Source organism: Patella vulgata, chromosome 2 (genome assembly GCF_932274485.2).
Source record: "Patella vulgata chromosome 2, xgPatVulg1.2, whole genome shotgun sequence".
In the NCBI taxonomy this organism is placed as follows: Eukaryota; Metazoa; Mollusca; class Gastropoda; family Patellidae; genus Patella; species Patella vulgata.
In genome coordinates, this window is record NC_065880.2 from 45163533 (window position 1) to 45186835 (window position 23303).

The window sequence follows — 23303 nt, forward strand, 5'->3', positions numbered from 1 at the left end:
GGAAGCGGACGTAAAATACAACTAACTAACAACAACAACTGTTTTACTGTATTAGCTTGATAACGTTGAGAGAATACTCTACGAAACGTCGCCTTAAATACACTAGTAGCTGTTTTTCCATAAGTATGTGTTTTATTGATATCGAATAAAGGATGGGGTTCATGTCAGAAGAGGTGATTTTGTGCATTTAAAAGAATACAAGATACCTACCCCTTTGTATTTTTACAGGGTTATGAATATGCTGAGCCAGATTTTAACAAATCCAATATTGTCGTGTGTTCAGAGGATAAGAAATATGTGACAGATTATTTACAACTTAACGATTCGGTTATTTTTCATGAAAGTGTATAAGTCAATTTCGGAGTATTAATGATTTTTGACCATAGTATAATATCATTTGGAACTTTTAGTTGGTGGACCGCCTATAATTTAACGAACGGTACCAACATTTATTTTAAGGGGTTTCCCTCGCCCCCTCTCCTCGAATGTATGACTCCTCCAGACAATTATCCATCTCATTGGACTGGAAGGGAGTAATCCATTTACTTGAATTGAAACGAAAAATATCTAGTTAGCACGGGCACCAGTATTCCATATCTAATTGGATTGAACTAATTATCATGGACTCAAATTATTAATCTAATTGGATTGGACTATAATAATTTAGCTCGATGGATTTGCATAACATACTAAGAAAAGGATGGACTCTATGTATGAACTCCAATTTGCATACGGTATTTAATGAACAGTAAACAGAACATGCATCACGCATTTCAATGGACTAGACTAGTTAGCACATTTTAGTGGAATAAAGTAATTAAACCTCTGGGCGCCATTACATGGCATGTGTAGGAAACTATCAATTTTAATGAACTATACTAATTAACATAATTCAATGGGGTGGTCGATTTACCTAAAACCCACCCAATACTAATTAAAAAGTACCAAATACTACCTCATTATTGTGGAAAATAAAAATAATACTTCAATTATTGAGATAATTCCTTGAAAACATACAAAGAATTGTCTCGCTATTCCAATTATCTCCCTTGATCACCCAATATTTACAAATATTAACCCATGCTATTACAAATCAATCCATTTCTATAAAATAATGGTCCAATATAACAAAAATGGGATAAAAGTACAATTATTTGGATAACAGTATGTTTGTGGAAAATAAATTATTTATTCAAAGTTTAGCCGTTCCATTTATCCCTGATACTATAAATAGATATTTCAATTGTTTACAATTTTCATAGAAATTATCTCATTGATATTGAAGTAATTGGTGAATTCTGTCAGTTTGGATTAATAATAAGGTAGTATGTGGTTGTAATTTGTAGTAGGTTAGAAATTAGGAGATATTTGGTAATATTTGTCTAGTCTTATCCGGATTATAATGCAACTTTAATTAGCATTAGTAATAGCATGTACTTTATCCGGAGTATAATGCAGTCTACTTAAAACCTCTGACAAAAGCTCAATATGTTTAAATTCACTACGTGCACTGACATACACGATCGAAACCACACAAGATCTTTTTCATACATTTCTGGAAAATTGAAGGAGCTTTGCTGATGCCTAGCTGTAAATGTTCAGACTGGTGTAGTACTAAATGTGTAAAATAGTTAACAACGTTTTTGATTCAGGATGTAAGAGTAATTATGCATTTGTATGGTGTTCTATTTTGGCAACTTTGCGTTAAAAAGTCGACGTTGGTTTTTTCTCCGTAGCTTAACATTTTGAAGCAGATCCTGATAATTTTTTGGCCAGATTTGTAACCATGGATGAATCATGTTTCCAAATATGAAAAAGGAATTAGCCAGTCGTCATTTTCGTAGTAATGATGACGTTATGTCAGCTGTGAACGACTTTTTTTTAGGGTGGCCTTGTAACATCATGGGCAAAAGTGTGTGCACCTCGAAGTGGACTATAATAATATATAATATATGTAGAAAAATATTTGGAGAGGCTTAGAACTTTTCTGCCAGTATGTACCGGTGTAAAAAGCAACCCATTTACACGGTTCAGTGGGTTTGGGCCGTTTATAGTAATTACAGTTCGGTTAATTCTCATGTCGTAATGACTTTTTGGTCCAGAATCGAAGAAGCGTGTTTTAGTTTTAATTTACCTGTCCTGCAAGGTTTTGGTGAATATTCATCGAGGCGAAAGGAGCATACGCCAACTACCCCAATTATGGAGGTGGGGTAGTATGGAAGGGTATCGCTGCCATATTAAATGCTCTGCTACAATGTCTTTTCCATTGATTATATGTAAGTACAATGTACAAAGTCCTAATACCGGTAATGATAAAGTCAAAAAAACTCTAAGGCAAGAGTTAAATGTAAAACGTCAAATGTTAAGTGTTAAATGACAAATGTTTTGTGGGAAAATGCATTTTTCGACGTGTCTACATTTTACATTTCTGTCATTACATTTTACATTTGCTCTCTGCCACATCCCATTTGTCTTTCACGCATTCAACATTGCATGTTTCGCACAGAATCAACTTCCATATGCAAATGTAGGATATCACGTGACTTATTAACATATACGGAAACCCGGCACACTATATACCAGCACACTATAATGATATTCACCGCACGATAACAGTAAATCAAGCTGGCACACCATAGGAAACTATCTAGACGAAAATGCAGGATATCACGGGACTTATTAACATATACGGAAACCTAGCACACTATAAGCCAGAACAAGGATATTCACGACACTAGCACACAATAAAAATTTACTTACCTTGACTCTTTGGATGGTACTTTACCATGATTACGGGGGTTGGGTGTGGGAGCTGTGCAATGCCCAAATACGAAATTCCAGGTATCATGTTACATATTAGTGAAAAGCACGTTCATTTCTGTTTGTAAATACTGGTCTAAACACGAAATTCCAGATACCACGTTACGTATCACTGATTGCTCTTTTCAAATATGCAAATAATTTTCTGGCACATTCATATTTGCTTAACTTTACAAAATAAGATTAAAGTTGAAGTGATGGAATGGTGGGTGGGGGGGACTAAACTAAAATAAAGATTCGGGGCTTAATCAAAAATTCTCTATGTCCATACTAAAAAATATATAGTCAGTCCTCTCTTCAAATATATTATTTATTTGTTGGACACAATGCTTATATATTGTTGTTTTTTTAATGGATCAAAGTTAATTAGCTGTACTCAACTCTGTTTATAGAGAGACCGGAAAGAGTGGGGGTGTTGAAAATAAAAGTATGTTTCTTTGGCTGTTTGAACCTATCAATTATTTCCTGGCACATTCATAATCAAGCACGGTCGTCTAGATAGTTTCTTATGGTGTGCCAGCTTGATTTACTGTTATCGTGCGCTGAATAACCTTATAGTGTGCTGGTATATAGTGTGCCGGGTTTCCGTATATGTTAATAAGTCACGTGATATCCTACATTTGCATATGGAAGTTGATTCTGTGCGAAAATTGCTATGTAGAAAGCGTGAAGGACAAATGGGATGTGGAAAAGCGCAAATGTAAAATGTAATGAGATAAATGTAAAATGTAGACACGTAAAAAAAAGCAATTTCCCACAAAACATTTGTCATTTAACACTTAACATTTTACATTTAACTCTTGCCTTAGACAGCTTAGAGGTATTTTGACTTTATCATTATCGGTATTACTAATTAGGACTTAATTGTACATTTTACATATAATCAATGGGAACGATACCCTTCCATAGGGTAGGGGTGTTATGGGCGAGGTGTCAGTCATTTGTGACATTCATCCAAATATACTAAAATGTAATCGCTGCGAGCAGGATTCGAACCTGCGCGGGTAGAACCCATTGGATTTCGAGTCCAACGCCTTAACCACTCGGCCATCACAGCTGATGAAAGTCAGGGCATGCGCAGTTAGTATCTCTCGTGCAGCACTGAATGATCATTGTGTTGATACTATAAATTTCTATAAATAGACATTATTGTCGCGGTGGGTATTATAAGGTCCATGGTTATATTCGTTCATTCATTCATTCGTAGTGTTCGCCTCTTCATTAACAAATTTTCTAAACGATTTAGCTAGCTTGACAAAATTCTTTAGTTAGTGGAGTTAGTGGATGGCTTCAATCTTATTATGTAAATATGAACCCCTGTTTTAGTTGATTAGAAAGACATACAATTATAGAACGTGTTATAGTGTGAAGTGCGGTGGCCGAGTGGTTAAGGCGTTGGACTTAAGTTCCAATGGACGTATGTCCGCATGGGTTCGAACCCCATCCGCACTAGGTATATCTTTTTTTTATCACAAGGAGAACAGATGTTTTCATTGAATTATATATTTATAAAAAAAAACAAAAAAAAACCCTGCAATAATTACGGTACTAATTCCATTCTTCATGAACAGATTTTTATTCTAGCCCTAGGTTATTAGCCATTGGACGGTTAGAAAATAGCTCAACGAACACGTGTGATGATTATCTTTGCCAGTCGATCGAAACTATACTGGGTATACACCATAGAGTTATATATAGAAACTAGAGTCCGCACTGATCACGTGACTCCCATGACCACAACGTTAAAGGTTTGTGCCGGGATGGAGCGACGGCCGCCATGTTAGTTCCGGGGAGTATGAACGTAAATACCCGGATGTTCACTATGTTATCGCATCAATCAATCTGTGTCAAACTGTTTTAAAATGTGCACAAATATTAAATTTTTAAATTTTCTCACCCAAATTTTTATTGTTTAATAAAAATAATAATATCTCCGGGCTCCACTTTCCACAGTAATGGTTATAGAACATTTTAATTTGACATGTCAGCGATCTCGACCGCAGTTTCTCTACGTCTACCTACTTGTACTTACCTTCGCTTTCTCTTTTAATTTTTATTAAAATATTAATCTTTTAAATTAGTGCAATGTACACAATAATTATTCCTATACAGTAAATTTGTTAAATTGTTTTAGAAATTTATGGAACTAATTAATAAAGAGTGTAGAGAAAAGAATGGGTTTTTTTAACAATAAAAGTGAACAGAAATCAATAGCCCGCAGAATTATATGTAGCCTACCGGTATTTTTATTTATTTGTTAATTATTTTATTTTAGGAAATTAGGGAATGAAAAGTGAAGAAAAATTAATAGCCTGCGTAAAATGTTGTATTTCTATTTACCGGTATTTATTTATTTGTTAATTATTTTTAGAAATTTGTGGAACTGAAAAAGTGAAGAGAAATTAATGGCCTGTTTGTAGAGAAATGAATAGTTTTAGAACAACAACAACAATAAAGGAAATATGTTTCCAGAATGAAAAAAATATTTATGAAATGAAATGGGGTTTAACGTCCACTTGACACAAACTAGGTCATTTCGGGACTAACATATGGCATATGGTGGGCAATTCCACGCTAAAGTAATACAATTAGGTGAAAAATTTAATTAGTTGATAAGTGGACAAAAATAGTGTCTTATGGTGGGAAATAATCCATATTTTGAAGAAAAATCTCAATTTGGGTGGAGACTCTTCCAATTTTTTTTTTTTTGGGGGGGGGGGGGCTTTTGTCAAGGTTTACCTTGTAAATGTCGAATTTATAATTCTATTGTATTTTCTTACTTTGTGTTTGTTTGATTATTCTGGCTCATAATGACATTATGGCATTAGTTATATGACAATGTATATAAACATAATATTTAAACATTAAAATATAAAAGTAATATATTTTTGTGAAGGTAACCAACATTGAAAAATATCACCATGAGAATGTACGTCCGTTACCAAATATTTACATTTTTTTTTCTCTCATTCATTTTTTATATGGAATTATTTAAAACTTCATATCTAAAGCTATAATAACCCATTCTTACTATAATGACTGTGAAAAGAAAAGATTTGCAAAAATTCTCAGAATAACTTGGGTTTTCATAGATGTACGTCCGTTACTTTTCACAGTACCAAATATTTCCATTTTATCTCTCTTATTCATATTTATTGATGGAACCGTTCAAAAACTCATTTTTAAAGCTAATAACATCATTCATTCTTATTACTATGACCGTAAAAAGAAATCATTTGCCAAAATTCTCTGAATTACTTAGGGTTTCATAGATGTATGTACGTTCGTTACCAAAATTTTAGGGTAAAAATGTACGTCCGTTGCTAAAATTTTAGGGTCACAATATTTCATTCAATCAAGGAGTAATGTTTTTAGGAAAGTAACTGCTCCATTAATTCAAATGAGTTAACTATTATTATTATCTATAAGTCCGATTATTTGTAAGTTTACATATCTAATGTAATGGGTTACATCCGTTACCAGAAAATATGTACGTCCGTTACCACAATAATTTCTAATTTACTGGGTTACAAGAATCCAAATGTGAGAAGTGATTATGCAGTACACATGTAGTATTAGTGCCCTTTCTTAAAAGGATTAAAACTTTTAAATTCCACAAGACAATTCACAGAGTTTTGAAACTATGTTCATGCAGGCAAATCATGGTGACTGTTCATTTCTGTATGTCTGTTACCTATACTTTGAAGAGCCAATATTTATTTCCAGTGTTCATGAACAAATTGAATTATATGTCAATTGATACTGAAATCATATGTGTTTAATGCTATATAAAACTCAAACAGTTAATTATTCATGGTTAGAAAATATTGGAAGTAATAAAAATATGGCGAGTTCAAAATGTACGTCCGTTACCGTGGAATTGCCCTGGTTTAATTTTTTTATTTCAATAATTCGCTTGCGCGTAGGGGTCTTTAGCAGTGAGAGTAAACCGGAGGACCTGGAGAAAACCCACGAGGTTGGACAGGCGACCCTACTCCTTGTCACGTACAACCGGGGAATCGAAACCCCGCCAGTTGACTCTATGACACATAGGCCTACGAGTTAGAAGATATGGTGGCTGTATAATTTAATATTATATTTTTTTTTAAAAAAAGGTGTTAAATGTGTCAAATTGTGTGTGTGTGCGGGGGGGGGGGGGGTGTAGGCGCCCAGGGCCTAGTTGTGTGAGGTTGCGGTTGAGTAATGAGTGTGTTTGTTTTCGGGGAGCATTGCAGAGACAGCGTCTCGTTCGGATGGGACGAAAAACCGAGGTCCCGTGTAGGCCTACACCTTGGCGTGCACGTAAAGAACCCTTGTCAGTTGGAATTCAATTGCTGTACGGGCAAAATTCCCCTTAGAGCACACTGTATGGTGTATGACCGTCTTCATTATCCCGCTAGGACGTTAAACCCCATTTCATTCTTCATTAGCCATAGGCTAATTTGTTTGTTTTCGCTTGTTCAGCTGAACTTGTTTGTGTTTATTAGAAAAATATTATGACATGAAAATTTATTATATATCTTAAGTTTCTTATAAAGATTTAGTAGTTAAAAAGGGTTTCTTTTATTTTAAAATGACTTTTAGATTAGGTCTTCACATCAAATTAATGACATTAATTCGATTGTTATTGAGTAGGCCTATTGGCGTTTACATTGGAATGAGCTTGACCCTAACCCAGTGCTAGAAGTAGAAGAATGGATCGATTTTTGATAAGTACAGTTGATAAATCAATCTAACCCGTGAAACGCTATTCCACTACCCTTTTTCGGGGGTTTCGAGCAGCCAAAACAGCAGCAACTTTCTGGCATATTGATTATAAACCACGATTTAAAAGATCTAATGGTCGTCAGCGTCAACTCCCCGGAACTAACATGGCGGACAAGGCCTCATGTCAGCACGCTGTCACGTGATCAGTGCAGACTCTAGTTTCTATATATAGCTCTTTGGTATACACCAATGTAAAATTGGACACTTAAAAAATAAACTTTAAAGAATGTCTACTTCTTGCTCAACCATAGATAATACCATCTTCAGTTTTGCGATAATAATTGTATTGTATTATTAAGGTCCATGGATAGCACGGCATTAGAATATAGGCCTAAATCTATTCTTATTCTTAATAATAATACTAATAGCCCATGGGCCATGGGCCATATTGAATCTTTGGTTCGTATTCATGTAATTCAATTGTTTGCAAAATGTGATTATAAAGGATTTCATTCTATATTCCATCTTTATTAACCAGCGGCTGCCAGGCAGGATATGCCCACATTTTGCAAGAGATGGATAGAGAACAAGCTAAAAACAAAAACGATTTTTTTTTTTACAATTATGGTCCATAATCCAGAAAGTTATCGTCTGAAATGCGCAAATATCAAAAGGGACTGAGATTTTGGGAATATAAAGATATGTTTTAAGTTTCATCAAAATCTGATAAAATTTGTGACCTCTAGAGGATCCATAACCTTTGTATTAATTTGCGTACAAAGATCATCCATTTTGTCGGGCACTTTCATTTCGATTTTCCCGAAATTCCAATTTAACCTTCATTATGGTCGAATGGTGGTATATCTAAACGGCTGTTAAAATGGGGAAAAAAATTGTGACCTCTAGAGAATCCACAAGCTACGAATGTGATTTTTCCACCAATCAGGGGCAATAATAAGGGAAATTACGTCCGGATATGTGTGATTATCAAAAGGAACCAAGATCTTTATGATAAAAACATATATTTAAAGTTTCATCCAAATCGGATAAAAACTGTGGCCTCTAGAGGGTCCACAACCTTGATATACCATATTTTTACACTACTTGCGTACAAGAGGCGGTCATTATGTCCATCAGGTTTTGTCCGATTTTCTCGAAATTCGAACTCAACCATCATTAGGGTGTAACGATGATATACATGTACTGTACAAGCTAAAAACGCGATTTTGCGTACAATCAGGGGCCATAATTTAAGTTACGATCCGATATGCACGAACATCAAAAAGAACCAAGATCTTTGGGTTATAAACATGCATTTCAGGATTCATCAAAATCGGATCAAAATTGTGACCTCTAGGAGGTCCACAACCTTGATATACCAGATGTTTACACTATTTGTACAAGGGGCGGCCATTTTGTCCGACAATATTGGTCCGATTTTCACGAAATTCGAACTCAAACATTATTCGGGTGTAACGGTGATATACTAAAATGGTTATTTAAATCGGATAAAAATTGTGACCTCTAGATGGACCACAATCTAAAAGCGCGATTTTTCGTACGTTTTCCCTCGAGTTTGATTATCCCCGTTATACCATGAATCTTATATTATAGAGAGAAAAATGGGGTTTAACTCCACTCGACACAAACTAGGTCATTTCGGGACTAACATATGGTTCAATTTTATTTCAATAATTTGCATGCGAATAGGGGTCTTTAGCAGTGGGAGGAATACCCAAGAAAACTCATGAGGTTGGACAGGCGACCCTACTCCTTGTCACGTATTAGCGAGGAATCAAAACCACGCCATTTGACTCAATAACAGACCCGATTCAACACTCACACATTAACAATTCGCCCCCACCCCCGTATATTATAAGAAATGAAATAAAATGGGGTTTAACGTCCTACTGTTCTGCTCCTATACTGGGCTAATGAAGACGGCTATATTATAAGGTCCATGGTTATATGAATATGACAGGAACATACTGAAGCCCTATACATAGCCTCAGTTTAAAGATGCATTATGTAAGTGCTAAACATGCCTATTGCAGGTCTTTTTTGAATTCGGTTGTTATTTAAATTATTAATTAGGCATATGGTTCGTGAAATTAAATGGAACATCTTCACCATTTAATGATTTAAATCGAGACTTGTTTATTATCATAGCAATGGTACTTGACAATCAAGACTATCTTTTCAACATTTCAAACCCTCTTAACTTGGTTTAGCGTAAAGTGATTTGTTGAAAAAATATATTAATTTTCCATGATCCAGCTCTGTATCTACCTCTAATTTAATGCATCTCTAATATTTTTTTTGATAGATTTTTTTCCATTTTACTAACCTTAAATGAAGTATTAACCACATTCAACTACACATTTATTCTATAAAGCAATATCATACAATATACACAATGTACAACTATCATAATCATTAAAACAACTAGAATACATCATGGGAAATAGTTGTCAGTTGAAAAGCAGAATATAGAAATCCTTAATTAATAAATTTATCGATTCCAATCAGTACAATATACCCACAAAGACTTTATAAGTCTCTGAATTTCAGAAAATGGTTTGTTCTAAATACCATGGTTGCTGAATCAATAATAAGAATAGGTCAAAGCAAGATTTATTTATTTGACACATATATCATTGCTTTATGTGTATTGGAAGTACATGTAAATAAATATCAATAAATAGATACAATAAATAACACATAAAGGAAGCAAATATTAGTTTTGGAACATCTGTTTATGAGACACTGTTATTATTATTGTAATATCAGGATTAGAAAGAAAACAACAAATTATTAAATTATATTCCTTAACAATTATTTTTAAAATAAAATCCACCCATACATAACAGTTCCTTTTAAAATTAATGTCTTTTATATATTGAGAATAGAAAAAGACGTAAAGAAATAAAGTGTTTAAGTGTTTTGTTTGTTTAATCAAGAGGCGTATTTTAGAGTCCAGTCATGTGCTGATTTGTTGTATAAACACCGGTCTGTTTTGTATGCTCTCGCTATTTCCGGGACAAGTGGATCATCTGGATTAGGATCTGTGAGTAATGACGTTATTGATAATAGAACTGAAAAGGACAAAATAATTTTAATAAATTTAAAAAAAAAAAGAAATACATCATTAAATTAGTACAGATATAAATAATTGTAAATTTCAAGAAATGCTATCTTTGGGACTCTTTTCTTTAAAAAAGTAAATATATATTGAGGTATGATGGGTTCAGAATTTTTTGCCAGGACAGCGACAATTATTTCAAATCTTGAACAAATATTCACCACTTTATCATCTAAAATTTTGAACTAGTAAAAGCGCCAAACTTTTTCATTAGGACTGAATTTTTTATATTGCTCAGACATTTCAATAATGGGGTAAACAAGATTGACAAATCTGATTAAAATACAGATCTACATTTCATTCGTTTTTTTTCTACTTTCAATGGCCTCCACTACGTGAAGATCTGACCAGTTGTAGTAGGAGGTCGTGTCGGGGGTCATACGAGCGGGTCTTGACCCTTTGATTAACCAATCAGCGTTGATGTTTCTAGTGGGATACCCACGCCAAGAACTCGCTGCAATAAACTGTTTCTTTGGCTAATCTCTCAAATCAACCAGAATGCAGGTTATATAACAACTCTTCCAGTTGTGTAGTAAAGACAAGTAAAACGAAATTTTGAACTATAAAAAACGGAAAGAAACAGGATCTGTGTTTTAATCAGATTGTTCTATTGACAAAATTTAATGACATTCAACCTGGGAATAAAAAATAAAATACCTTTAGAGACTGTTAAAGCAGGTGACCACTGTGATCTTAATATATCAAGACATATATTACCATTACTGTTTATATTGGGGTGATAAATCTTAGTTGTAAAAGCAATCTGAAAGTAAACAAAGAGCAGTGAGTGTTAACTTCCACATGACCTCATATAGCAATTTTAATTCTAATCAGTTATGGGAAAAAACTTTAATCTGCAAAATCCAAATGAATAACTCTTCAAAGTTAAATGTATCAAGCTGAATTTAAAATCCTATTTGGGACTACAAATGTAGAATAGTATTGTATTCATCCATTTTCAGAAAATTGGAAAATTTCTGGGTTGACTATTGAACACTACATTCATTATTGAAATAGCCATGGCATCCACGATGCATGTTAGGATACAAACTATTACAAACTTATTTTATTTGCTCATAATTTTGAGTGAGTGTACTTATTCCCACAACGAAATTATTGTACCTTTATAGAATTATCTAAGACTTTTATGTTTTATGAATAATATTGAATTATTTGATCATGAAAAACTAAAAGTTATTGATGGTGAGAATTATCATCAGTGTTAGTAAAAAAGAAATGAAAATATTTAAGCCGGACCAACTCTTTCTATGTATGGATTTTTGGCAGTTACATGGAAACGGTTCCATTACATTTGCCCGACTTTTTGCTGGTGAAATAAAGAATACCGTTTTTTGTTTTTTTTAAAGAACATTATTACCTTTGGAGGTTTAAAAGGATAATCTGTTGGAAAGTGAACTGATAATTTGAATGCTCCACCATCATATGGACTGTCAGGCTATAAAATACAAAAAAGACTGCTATAACAAAATTATTGCTTTTTAAAATAGAAATAAAACATAGATTGGGTCTTGTTAGATGCCCTGCACCTAATCAGCAGCAAAGTTGCTCATGCTTATCAAAGATAGGTTGCCAGGCAACAAAACATACGCCCACAGCAGCTAAATTGTCCAAGCAGGCGACAAGGGTTGTCGCATATTTATTCTTTTGTAGGTAATTAGGGGAATTTAATAGACAATTTCATACAGATGACATTATAATTTTCGTCGTTTGAGGGATCACAAGGTTCTAAAAACTAAAACAAGGGCCGTAACTCTGGAAATAATCTACAGAAATTGTTGAAATTCGACAGGCTTTTTCGTTTTACTAACTTAAATAATGCATATAAATTTCATACAGATCAGATGATAACTTCTGTCGTTCGAACGTTCACACAAGTTTCAACAAAGTAAAACAAGGGCCATAACTCTAGAAGTAATTGACGGAAATTGCTGACATTCAATAGGCTTCTTCATTTCACTAATTTAAATGATGCATATGAATTTCATACAGATTAAGTGATAACTTTTGTCGTTCAAGTGTTCACAAGATTCAACAAAGTTAAACAAGGGCCATAACTCTAGATGTATTTGTAATTAACGGAAATTTGCTGAAACTCAATAGGCTTGTTTGTTTTACTAATTTAAACGATACATATAAATTTCATACAGATCGGATAATAACTTTTGTCGTTAGAGCATTCACAAGGTACAACAAAGTGAAACAAGGGCCATAACTCATGGCGTAATTAACGGAAATTGCTGAAATTCAATAGGCTTCTTCATTGCACTAATTTAAATGATGCATATCAATTTCAAACAGATCGGATGATAACTGTTGTCATTAGAGCGTTCACAAGATTCAACAAAGTGAAACAAGGGCTATAACTCTAGATGTAATTAACGGAAATTGCTGAAATTCAAAAGACTTGTTTGTTTTACTAATTTAAACGATACATATAAATTTCATACAGATCGGATAACTTTTGTCGTTAGAGCATTCACAAGATACAACAAAGTGAAACAAGGGCCATAACTCATGGCGTAATTAACGGAAATTGCTGAAATTCAATAGGCTTCTTCATTGCACTAATTTAAATGATGCATATCAATTTCAAACAGATCGGATGATAACTGTTGTCATTAGAGCGTTCACAAGATTCAACAAAGTGAAACAAGGGCTATAACTCTAGATGTAAATAAACGGAAATTGCTGAAATTCAAAAGGCTTCTTTGTTTTACTAATTTAAATGATGCATATAAATCAGTTGATAACAAATTAAATAGGATTCTTCATCTCACTAATGCAAACAACATATCAATTTAAAAAAAATCAGATGATAAATGTAGTCTGTAGAGTGTTCACAAGAAATTGTGGACAATGGACGGACGGACGGGGCGACGGCAATCTACGACCCCATTTCCATGTGGGCATATAAAAATCACATCTCAAATCTCAAAGGCATGTTTTAATCTATTATAAAATCTACTAATTAGAAGATAAATGTTACACTTTGTTTGTTCTATATTTCACCCCTCTTGCTAATTTGAGATCTACATTAGTTGTGAGTAACAAGTCTTTCCAAAGTCATATTTCGATGATGACATCATGAAATTTCCATATAAACAAGCCAGTGTCGACCTATAATTGATGGGTATAATTTGGTCGTATTATTAGACCAAGTGAATCTATGTCGGGAGATTATCTACCGTTGATATTCTGGATCAGTGACTTTAACTTGAAGAATACAAGACAGTATGACAGTAATAACATTAACATGTTGACATATAAAAGGTATTTTACTTACTGGACCCTGTATCATTGCTTGCCAGTGAAAAACTGAAAAATGTTCAATAGTCATAATTGAAATTAATGAATAAAAAGCTTTTATTTAAACGTGGGAGATAAAGAGAAATGGGTAATATCAGGACTAACATATGCATCAATTTTATTTCACTAATTCAGTGGAATGTAGGAGGAGGTCTTTAGCAATGAAAGCCTGGGTGGAAAACAGAATACCAAGAGAAAACCCACTAGGTTGAACAGACAAATCAAAACTACGCCAGTTGACTCAATGACAGACCTTGCGATCTAAAATGCACACATTAGACCATTCGACCACACAACCTCCCTTTATTTAAATGATAGAGCTTATACAGTACACTGAAAGATTATTAATGAATATGAATATCTACAATATTGAAATCATTTAAGTATTGCACAAGTACATACTTTCCTTGATAAATTTAAGACTACAGATTAACCATTTCATGTAGAGGGAATATAGAAAAAAGACAAATCGACACAATACAAAATGAACTCAAAGGCATTGTTTCTGACAAAGCCTAAACTTGTGACTTGACATTGTCTTGAATTGACAGGTTTTATATGTCCCCTTAAACACAAATAATGTAGTTTTAGGTACATGTACTTACTGTCATCACCAACTGGACCTGCTGAACAACCTGCTGGAGGATCTATTTGGAAGTCTATTAATTCCTGAAAAATGAAATAAAAAAAAAGAAATTCTATTATAATTTCAAATACACAGTTATAATTCTTTGTATATATTTCAGAAATACCAGTAAGAAGAAAGTATGTTGCAATTGTTATTACATCATGTTGGTCTCTTAACAAACAATGTAACTTATATCCATTTCAGACTACTACAGAAGAAATCTGGTCATAATCCATTGTTATAACCCTATCTTTCAGTTTGCTTTCAATCTTTAATTATAATACTTAATATGTAAGCTTACACCACGTTCAAGAACTGTGTGAAATAGTTGACAGACTTTAAATTATACAATTGTGTAATATTTTATTACAAACATTAAGAAATTCACTGTATGTAATGCTGCCAAACAATTTCTTTCTCCAGTATTCTAAAAAAAATTCCATATATATATACACAAGAACATATATATTTAAGTTACATAATACAGCATGCTTAGCTGTCAATCACAAGTTCCTTGGTCACAGAGTATTGTACCAGTGTTCAGATTTTTGTTGTCATAATAAAACAAGAGGGTTATTTGTTTCTGGAACAAGAGAACAGAAATCAGATTTTTGGTGGAAGATCTATGTTACATGTCCATTTCAGTCCGTGAAAAAGGACGATTCTTTCTGTAAATACTATGTAGACGGTTATACAACTGTATTACAATTGATTAACTCTGTAGTGTCAAAGTCAAACAACCAGGTCATTTCAGGACTAGCATATGGTTCAGTTTTATTTCAATAACTCACTTTATGTATGGGTCTTAATAGTGGGAGGAAACCGGAGGACCCGGAGAAACCTACATGATGGTTTTATAGGCAGGCAATCTACCCCTGTCACATAAAAACCATTCCACTTGATTCAATATCAAACCTTACATTCTAAAGCACACATTTGACCATTTGGACACCCAAACACCTTTAAGGCCAAGGGGTGGGTGGGGAACAACTTGTTCTAAGGAAAACAAGTGAAACTACAAATGAGATAATGGCCCTAAATATTTCCAATGAAATGTAAACTTTCTACATTTTATTAGTTTCCCCCATACTGACTTTATAACTCACCTTTTTTATTCTTTTGCCAGCCATTTTGTTTTAAATAGGCCTATTAATTTACTGATAATAGCAAACAGGTAAATGTGTTGTTAGGATATAAAGCCTACAATTTATTCTGAAATTAAATAAGAACTCATGTTGTTATGTAAACCTATGAAATATTAGAATAATCTAGAACCACACACGCTAATCATTATTTTTAGGCATAGGGTTTTCCCAAATTCCATTGTCATTTACCTAGTTTTATGATCATGACTCATCTTTGAACATACATACTGTTTTCAATTCACTGTTGCTACATTTCTCACAAATAAATATAATCGAATGAAAAAAAAACCCCAATTACAGTTGTGAATGACATTCATATTATATATTTACTAAAGACAGAATTCATAAATGAAATACGTCTTATTAGCTCAGTCAAACTCATAGTCATACTGTAACTACAGTCATACAGCTTTATAATTATGATACACAGTCGACTACTCCATTTGACCTGTAAATTCCCTAACTGTACACGACAAAATATACTTATTCTCAACCTTTAAACTATACAGAATAGAAAGAGGGTTACAAGTATATACATCCCAATACACATACGTCTTAAACACAAGATAATGAACTCACATTGTTCTTTTGGGTTTGTTTTTCTCGACAAATTGATAGCCTGTTTCTCTCCTTCAGTTTAGGTCATCACCCTATCTATTTTTAGACTTTTTCTTTATATGCGCAATGATATTTTCTACCTACGTCATCGATACACTTTTGAATAGTGCGTTATATATAATTTTTCACCCAACACTATGCCACAAAATAGGATTTTATGAATAAAATACTGACTGATTTTGATAGAAAATAATACTTTACCAAAATACAAAGGACGCTACACATGGATTTTTCTTTGACGCGTAGTATTCAGGATTAGTGTTAGTCGGCTACATCCGCTTGAAACATTAATAATCTGCAAAATAAAAATCGATTTTGTGATTTTTATTGAATCGTGGGAGTAAAACGTATATCCCGGGTAAAAATTACTGGGTACAACTCTGGTGGAAGAATAAATCAGCAAATAAGGACACCAAATAATACCTCTCTAATTTTATTTTACCGTCATAAGCGACCTAAACAAGGTGTTTTTCGACAACGTTGCCCAGTCTCTTCATAACGGTCTTAAACCATAACGGCCAAAATGCACTATTATCTCTGATGAATATGTGGATAGAGGGGCGAGAAAAATTCTACATATTATTAAAGTAAAGGATGCCTTTTTCACATTTCAACCAAGCTATTTGGAGACATTGCTATGCTATTTTAAAGTAGCTAAGTCTCTAACTCAATATCATCCAAAATCTTCGACATTGAAAACATGATTTATTTGTCAATTGAAATCAACATTGATGTTGTGATCAGATTACGGGGAAAAGATGGGCTTCTCATATCCAAAGACAAAATAAACATTTTACCGTTGGTACACGCATTTCAGCGCTATTTTTAACAAGGGACTCGTAGAAAGAGGCTAATGTCAAACGGTGACGTCATATTCTTATCTGGAGAGCATGAGCAATACTATCGGTATAGAGTGGAATAACCAGACGCTAGAGATTGCCATTGGATTGAGACTACTGGTGTATTTCGCCGAACATAACTGATTAGAAATTGCATTAAAAACAGAAACGATTGAATGTAAATTTATATACATTCACATTACATTATTATATACGTTGCGACCCAAAATATTAGCGATTTAGCTCCTTTAAATTTATAGAAATAGATATCACTGGATTGGTAATGAAAAACAAATATTAATTTAAACTGTTTTGAATTTTGTTTTGACTAGAACGGTTGGCCGTTATGACTAAAATGTTTTGCCGTTTTTACAAAACAAAACAGTCCCTAGTATGACCGTTATGCCCATAACCCGGTGCCGGCGTAGTCTCTTATGTCAAGAATACTATGCCAACAAGGCAATAAAACAACTTGTTATTCGAGTTACATTTCTTACTCAACATGGAGTCTGTCTCGACCTTAATTAGAGTATCTTTACCAAGTTACCTAAGAAGTTTGCCAATCCCTAATACACTTGGGGGTTTCGCAAAATTATCTGGCAAGTCTGGTTTTTTGTTTTAGCCTTTGTCAGTCTCGTGCGTCTCGTATAATTAACAGTGGTAGTGTGATTTCGGCACTATAGGCTGTGGGTCAAACTTCAAACGTTTTTGGTTTTTTTTATATATATAGATCAACATTTTTTATTACATAATTATTATTATTATCTTCTGGTTCCATTATCTTACATGACATAACAGTCATAGTTCTTCGCTCCTAGTCCTTGCGGTTTGATAATGAACATCCATAAATTGATAATTAAAGTAGCTAACTCTCTAACTCAATATCATCCAAAATCTTCAACATTGAAAACACGATTTATTTGTCAAATTAAATCAACATTCATGTTGTGATCTTACCGGGAAAAGATGGGCTTTTGATATCCAATATTTAAGACAAAATAAACATTTTACCATTGGTGCACGAATCGTGTACCATAAGGCGCATCAGCCCCAGTTAAATCAAGAGACTCGAGGGACGAGGCTAGACACATTGCACCAAATCAAATGGCGTATGTAGACTGGAATAACCAGACACTAGAAATTTGCGCTTGCTTGAGACTGCTGGCTTATTTCGCCGAACATAACTGATTTGAAATTGGAGTAAAAACGGAAACGATTGAATGTAAATCAGTTTATACACATTCATATTACAGTATTATATGCGTTGCGACCCACTTTTGTCAATTTCTAGGTCCCAAATGTTAGCGATTTAGCTTATTTACCGTATACCGCACTTTACTATATTTACTATACGCTTCCGTTTAACATGCGCAGTTCTCTGATACCTGGACTTAGCAGTTTTCATTTTGGCGTCTGACATTAACCCATAACCCAAACCCTAACCAAACCAATCCCTAACCCAACAGTTCTATTCATTCTTTGTCTAACATTGCTTTTTTTTATGATTGTTCCCACAGTCGGGTTCTCTGCTATAGACTCGCAGCACCATCTGTATTGAACATAGAAAAACATACCACAAGTCAATGCAGAAGTAATTAAAAGTGGCTGATCTACAAACAATAAAAAAGAAATAAAGATAAATGTGCAGAATTGACTAACTAGACGCAAACAACTGCCATTCATTTGGAAATGAAATGAAATGGAGTTTAACTTCCTACTGTTCTGCTCCAACTGGGCTAATGAAGACGGGCATACAGTGTACTATTTGCCTGGGCATCGGCACTATGGCCTACTCTTATATCGAATTCCAACTGACAAGGGAAAACCATGTCGGAAAATCCCAATGAATTTTCTCTGCTAATGCAGGGATCAAACACGCGACCTCCAGGCTAGCGAGCCAGCATCTTGGACACCGTGGCTTCCCCATTCAGTTTGGACAGCTCACATATTTAGCAAATATAATTGATTACAAAATTACAATAAAAATTGAAGGTAAATCAGTTTATAAGCATTCATATTGCATTATCAATAAATGGGGGTTTGGATGGCCGAATGGTTAGCATGTGCACGCTGTATCATACGATCTGTTATTGAGTCAAGTGGCGTGGTTTTCGAATCCCCAGTTGTATGTGACAAGGAGTAGGGTCGCCTGTACAACCTCGTGGGTTTTCTCTGGCTACTCATGTTTTCTTCCACCGCTAAAAACCCCTACGCGCAAGCAAATTATTGAAATAAAATTGACCCATGTGTTAGTCCCGAAACGACCTAGTTCGTTGAGTGGATGTTAAACCCCATTTCTCTCTCTCTCTCTCTGCATTAATAAATGTACTTTTCAACCCATTTTTTGACTATTTTTAAGGCTCCAAAGAATAGAACCATGCATGTTTTAAGAAGCTTATAGATCACCACTGATCATGAACACCCCAGTCTCTCTACTGTCATATATCATTACCGCATGCTTGTACACCATTCAAAAATACCTTGTTTTTTAATTAAAAAATGCTTTGTTTTTATTAAAAAATACCTTGGTTTTATTCAAATATACATTGTTTTTATTCAAAAAATACCTTGTTATTATTCAAAGACATGTTCTGTTAATTATCCCTCTCCTTCAATAACTGTGCTATTGAACGAAACAACTGAAATTGGTTTTCATTCATGGGTTTGTTCTCAACCGTGCATAATTTTCTTTACAGGACAAGAATGGATTGCCCTTGTACCTTTTGTTGGCACAGTATCACTTCTTGTTTATGTAACTGTTCAAGCTTTTCTTCCAAAACCTGAACCCAAGCCACCACTAGTTAATCTCAAAGTTCAGAAAGAGAGCCAAAAAGTTGTAAATATGGTTGATATTGAAGATCTTGGAGATAAAATTAGCTATTGTCGTTGCTGGAGGTCGAAGAAAGTAAGTAGATTCTCTATAGACACTATAAATGTCAGAAACTCTTGTTAGTTTCCTCCACATCATCATGTATAGAGGAGTATATTGGACAACATTGAATACTTGAAAGAAACCTTTTTTTTTGTTGGGGGGGGGGGGATATTTGTGTATTTGATTCTGATAAAGTATGAGTCATGAAATTTGATGTATAGTTTGTTTACATCACAACCTTGACAAAGTTGTGTTGAAGATTCTGCTGAGACTAAGCAGGGATAAGCAATTTGGTTGGTCCACTGACACAATAACATTTTTTCAAACTTACTATAGATATTCATAGGTTCATTTGATTGCATAATGATAAAAAGCCTTCAAAATATGCTTATGATATTTGGTAACCTAAAAGCTAGACTCCTCATTGGGATGAAATTAACATTAAAGGCTATGGGGAAAAATTTGTATGCTTACCCCAGTTGTCTTTATTAGAGTTGCATCCCTTTAATCCAATCTCAACTTATTTGTGTTGACATAGCTTGGATTGCATCAGAGATGACATTGTTATAAGCCAAATATTTATTGTACTTATCAGATATATTTTCAGTTCAATTTTTATACGCCTACATAGAAATGTGGACGTATATTGTCGTCGCGCCCGTCCGTCCGTCCGTCCATCCACAATTTCTTGTGAACGCTCTAACGACAAAAGTTTTCTTCCAATTGTTTTAAAATTGATATATGTTGTTTACATAAGTGAGATGAAGAAGCCTATTTAATTTCAATAATTTCTGTTTATAACGTCTAGAGTTATGGCCCCTGTTTCACTTTGTTGAACCTTGTGAACGCTCTAATGCTAAAAGTTAACATCCAATCTTTGTGAAATTTATATGCAATATTTAAATTAGGGAAACGAAGAAACCTATTGAATTTCAGCAATTTCTGTTTATTACTTCTAGAGTTATGGCCCTTGTTTCACTTTATTGGACTTTGTGAATGCTCTAACATCAAAAGTTATCTGCCGATCTGTATGAAATTTACATGTGTCATTTAAATTAGTAAAGAGAAGAATCCTGTTGAATTTCAGCAATTTCCGTTTATTACTTCTAGAGTTATGGCCCTTGTTTCACTTTGTTCAACCTTGTTAATGCTCGATTGATGAAAGTTATCATCTGATATTAGTGATATGTATGAAATTTATATGCATCATTTAAATTTGTGAAACGAAAAAGCCTGTCAAATTTCAACAATTTCTGTAGATTACTTCCAGAGTTGAGACCCTTGTTTCAATTTGTAGAACCTTGTGAACCCTCAAATGGCAAACATTATAATCTGATCTGTATGGAACTGTCTTGTAAAGGCCCCCCCCAATTACCTGCAAAGGAATAAATATGCAACAACCCTTGTCGACCGCTCGGACGATTTAGCCGCTGTGGGCATATGTTTCGTTGCCTGGCAAACTATCTTAATAATTAATTCTCATCTGCTTTCTCATTTTAGTTTCCATTATGTGATGGTAGTCACAACAAGCACAATGAAGATACCGGTGATAATGTTGGACCATTGGTACTCAAAAGAAGACAAGCTCAAAAGTAACAATTGTTTTTGCAGATCAGAATCTGTTTGTTTGAAGCATTATGTAATAAAAGTGAATTCATGATAATACTGTATACTAGAAAACATACTAATAGATTTTTATGCATTGATTAAAATTAAGACCAAATTATGTAGTTTTAAAATACATGTATAGTGTATACCTTTGTCAAGGCTTTGATTCAGTGATACTTCCCTGTTAATTAATCAATTATATAATCTTGTCTCAACAAACTAACCTTAATTCATTCAATCTAATTAAAATCAGTTGTTAATTATGTTTTGTTTCAATGTTGTACTGCATTAATATCTGACATATTTTCTCAGTGAAAAGTGTTCAGTCAATCATGTTGGTTTATTGACCAATCAAATTATCTGTATTGGTATACAGAGCTTTGCTTTATGGTGAATTATATGAATTTTAAAACCCATGTGTGTAAGAGTTGATCTGCTTAGTTTTGGGTCATAAATGTCTGCAATGTCATCCTAGATGGAAGCGGGGCATAAACCCCTATCTGAGAAAGTTAGTTTTGGGTTAAAATGTGACAGATTGATATGCATAGAACTGTCAGTGGCAGAACAAGATTGTAAAAGAAAGGAAGTTAGATTATGATGTAGTGTATAATTCAGAAAATGGAAATAAAAGTAGAAACCAAATTGTAGTCTTAATTTTAATTAGAATGTAATTTATTTGTGTAAAACAAGCCACTGGACTTGAATTGTAATTAATGTAAGATTGTTAAACTGGACTTGAATTGTAATGATATGTTAATTAGATAGTAATTTATTAATATAAAACAAGCCACTGAAATGAATAATGCATGTACCATTAATTGGGTATTATTGGTGTTTGTCTGCTAGTGCATCATGCATGCAATTTCTTAAATAAGGTTGCTGTTAAAAGTTTATGAAAGTTTGAATGATTATCACATCATAGTGCACTTCTCTAAAAATCAAAGTATGTGTAGTTGCTTAATTTCTAGTATTGTTATATGACTGTTTCCTGTTTTTACTGATTGTTTATGATGAATCATTGAATGACTATATTATGATTGGTGATTGTTGTTCTAAATGTGCCATGGTACAATGTACTTGGAGGGTTTTTATGTTTAAATATAATATAATAATATATACAGTTTTTGGATAATAAATTTTGTATCAAAAATATTTTATGTAGTTTATACTATAGTGTATTATGAAAATGTAATTATTATTCCAACAAGGGGGATTGGATGGCTGAATGGTTACCATGTGTGCGCTGTATCATACGGTCTGTCAACTGACCTGTTTTCTATTCCCCGGTTGTACGTGACAAAGAGTAGGGTCGCCTGTCTAACCTCATGGGTTTTCTCCAGGTCCTCCAGTTTCCTCCCACTCCTAAAGACCCCTATGTGCAAGCGAATTATTGAAATGAAATTAAACCATATGTTAGTCCCGAAATGACCTTGTTTGTGTCAAGTGGATGTTAAGCCCCATTTCTCTCTCTCTCTATGAATCTAACACAGAATTGGGGTTCTTGAAAATGTTTTGCATATAAACAAGTATGACCATACTATGGGCAGGGAACAAAGTGACGTCATTGCAGCCATCTTTAAATTGTCTATCCATGGGA

At 33.8% G+C, this 23303-nt stretch overlaps 2 protein-coding genes and 2 non-coding genes across 4 annotated transcripts; 2 read left to right on the forward strand and 2 right to left on the reverse strand.

Annotated features, from left to right (window-relative positions):
- Positions 1-3795: 3795 nt before the first annotated feature.
- Positions 3796-3877, reverse strand: Trnas-cga (transfer RNA serine (anticodon CGA)). Its single transcript has one exon. It is a non-coding gene; the product is annotated as a tRNA-Ser (tRNA).
- A 312-nt stretch (positions 3878-4189) lies between these two features.
- On the forward strand, positions 4190-4272 carry Trnal-uaa (transfer RNA leucine (anticodon UAA)). Its single transcript has one exon. It is a non-coding gene; the product is annotated as a tRNA-Leu (tRNA).
- Positions 4273-9887: 5615 nt separating this feature from the next.
- LOC126811578 (ubiquitin-conjugating enzyme E2-17 kDa) lies at positions 9888-16478 on the reverse strand. Its single transcript, XM_050537273.2, has 7 exons — positions 16349-16478; positions 15731-15836; positions 14602-14665; positions 13974-14005; positions 12048-12125; positions 11327-11432; positions 9888-10622 (listed from the first exon to the last, which is right to left on the reverse strand). Exons 2-7 carry the CDS (start codon positions 15752-15754, stop codon positions 10483-10485), a joined length of 444 nt encoding a protein of 147 aa, XP_050393230.1. The 5' UTR covers positions 15755-15836; positions 16349-16478; the 3' UTR covers positions 9888-10482.
- Positions 16479-17679: 1201 nt separating this feature from the next.
- LOC130010709 (CDGSH iron-sulfur domain-containing protein 2 homolog B-like) lies at positions 17680-22858 on the forward strand. The gene is made up of 3 exons (XM_056098625.1): positions 17680-17825; positions 19923-20131; positions 21599-22858. Exons 1-3 carry the CDS (start codon positions 17729-17731, stop codon positions 21692-21694), a joined length of 402 nt encoding a protein of 133 aa, XP_055954600.1. The 5' UTR covers positions 17680-17728; the 3' UTR covers positions 21695-22858.
- The last annotated feature ends 445 nt before the right edge of the window (positions 22859-23303 follow it).